Source organism: Sinocyclocheilus grahami, unplaced genomic scaffold, assembly GCF_001515645.1.
Source record: "Sinocyclocheilus grahami isolate Dianchi unplaced genomic scaffold, SAMN03320097.WGS_v1.1 scaffold309.1, whole genome shotgun sequence".
NCBI classification, from domain to species: domain Eukaryota; kingdom Metazoa; phylum Chordata; class Actinopteri; order Cypriniformes; family Cyprinidae; genus Sinocyclocheilus; species Sinocyclocheilus grahami.
Genome location: NW_015505488.1, coordinates 253,955 through 256,544, shown reverse-complemented (window position 1 = coordinate 256,544; position 2,590 = coordinate 253,955). Strand labels below are relative to the sequence as shown.

Here is a 2,590-nt window from a genome sequence, read left to right as displayed (position 1 = left end):
ACACACACACACAGACACAGACACACAGACAGACACACACAGACACACACACACAGACACAGACGCACACACAGACGCACACACACACACAGACACACAGACACAGACAGACAGACACAGACACACACAGAGACACAGAACACACTGAATATTACAAATCATGCACAGTCTCTACAAAGAGCACACACCTTCACCTAAAAGTGTTAGGAGCAGCGCAAAGATGAGTACAGTAAAGCTCCATTACCTCTGAAGAAGGGCACTGTGAACGCTGCCTCCGATCCCCTCGTTTCCCCCTGCCTGCCCTGTCCCGGAGACCTCCGCCTCCTCCAACGCATCCCTGTACCGTCCGATAACACACACACCCTGTGCTGAATAAATGACAAGTCAGGAATGTGCGTTTTCCCTCATGGACAGCATCAAACTCTGAGCACACAGACGCGCACACACACACACACACAGACACAGACACACAGACAGACACACACAGACACACACACACACACACACGCACACAGACACACACAGACACACGCACACACACAGACACACACACACGCACACACACACAGACAGACACAGACACACACACACAGACGCGCGCACACGCACACGCACACACACACACACACACACACACACACACACTCAAACCAGCTGCTGATGGTCTGGAGGTGTAACACATGGATCATCATGGCTCTATGTTTATCACTGTAAATCCACGTCAGACACTGGAGGAGGATTTCTCTTCATCATCAGACGTCAGTGATTACTGGATGGTGTTTGACTGATGCCGATCAAACGGTTTGCAGATGATCAGAGAAAAGGCTGTATTTCTTGTGTGAACATTAAATCATGTTTGCAGTGGGACGAAGAGCCTTCAGTGTGCTAGAATTATTAACAAAAATGATATATTTGACAAAACACTGATTATGACCAAATTTAAAAAATGGTTTAGATGTAAATCCATAATCCAACAACCTGGACAAGATGAATTTAACCCTCATGTTGTGTTTCAGTCATTCTGACCCGGAGAGGATTTTATTTTTCTGAAAATACTAGTTAATGTTGTCGCATTGGACAGGGTAGAACAACTTCACACAAATCTGATCTTTCTCACAAATGAGTGACATTTCCTGTTGTACCAAATTCTGGATTCAATCGTTTAACTTGTTTTCTTTCATTTAGCACAGGTTTTGTGCTTCTTTTTTTGAACTGACTGATAGTAGGCCTCATTGATCTGAGCTCAGCTTTTGAGTGAAAAAAAGCATTATTTGTGCATAATATTTGGCAATATTCACTCAAAATCTGAGGTGCATAAACTCAATGAGGCCTGACTGAATCCCAGATTTGGGGATAATCCAGCATGACCAGAGATTTACACGCAGTGTTTGTAGGCTGGCCATCTTTGACCAGTAAACCCAAATTAGGTCAAGCATTTCAGCACAATACAAGTGTAAAATAATGAAGAGAAAGCTTAAACCAACGGCTTTAGCCCGCAGCATTACACTGAAGCGTGTGGTTTGTCTGCGGACACCTACTGACATCAAAGGCGTACAGCACGTTACACGCGCCCTCGGTGTCGTTCCGGCCGCCCCAGATCAGCACCGCCTCCTCCACCAGCACCGCCGTGTGTCCGTAGCGCATGTAGGGCACCTCCCGAGCGTGCTCCCGTCCTCCGGTGCGCACCGGCGGCAGCTTCGTCCAGCGCAGAGACTCTGAGAGAACCACACACACACACATCTGATCAGTTCATGCATTCAAACCCTGAGCTACAGCGCGGTTAACCAAACTAACCGGTGTTGAAGACGTGCACGTCGATCTGTCTCAGGGTCTCGTAGTCTTCTCCGGAGCAGTATCCTCCGAACGAGTACACCTTGTGTCCGACCGCCACCGCCGCGTGGTTGACCCTCCGCGGGCCGCCCTCCAGGTGCACCATCCAGCGTAACATCCCACGCTCGGCCGCGGCTGACCGCTGCGCTAAACCATCACCGCTCCGTCCAGCTGAGGAGCAACACACACACGATTGGACACACAGGCTGCTTTACACCTCTCAGAGCTGCTGAATATCACAACATTAATGTTCATTACTGTGAAGCTGCTTCCAAACTATCTGCATAAAGCGCTTCAGAAATAAATATATATAATGTATATCAGGTCCTGATCAGCCAGTTTATTTTATGATTATGGCGGTTGACTTTATATTGTCAATTGTATAATTTTTAATTAACATCTTGTGAAGCCAAAAGCTGTGTTTGTAAGAAACTAATCCAGCATTAAGACGTTTTTAACTAAAACACGAGTCCATAATAACTCTTCCTCCAGTGAACAAGTGCATCTGCTGTTGTCTCTCACATCAAAATCCAGCCACATATGTGTTTAGATCTGTTTAAACGCTGCTTGATCTGTGCAGATTTCTCTCCTGATTCACACCAGAACACTTTTTCACTGGAGGAAGAGTTATTATGGATTATGGACTCTATGTATTTTAGTTAAAAGCGTCTTAATGCTGGATTAGTTTCAGCTTTTGTCTTCTCCAGATGTTAACTGATGGACTGGAGTGCTGTGGATTATTGTGATGTTTTTATCAGCT

At 46.1% G+C, this 2,590-nt stretch overlaps 1 protein-coding gene across 3 annotated transcripts in view; it reads right to left on the bottom strand.

The window, feature by feature from the left end:
- LOC107601643 (kelch domain-containing protein 3-like) overlaps positions 1–2,590 on the bottom strand; it is a 33,111-nt gene that overhangs the window by 26,803 nt on the left and 3,718 nt on the right. For all 3 annotated transcript variants that reach the window (XM_016293898.1, XM_016293899.1, XM_016293897.1), the window contains exons 2-3: positions 1,795–2,001; positions 1,539–1,715 (exon numbers count right to left, since the gene is read on the bottom strand). In XM_016293898.1, coding sequence (XP_016149384.1) covers positions 1,539–1,715; positions 1,795–1,948 — 331 coding nt within the window. In that variant the 5' untranslated portion in view covers positions 1,949–2,001. The remainder of the gene's footprint in view (positions 1–1,538; positions 1,716–1,794; positions 2,002–2,590) is intronic.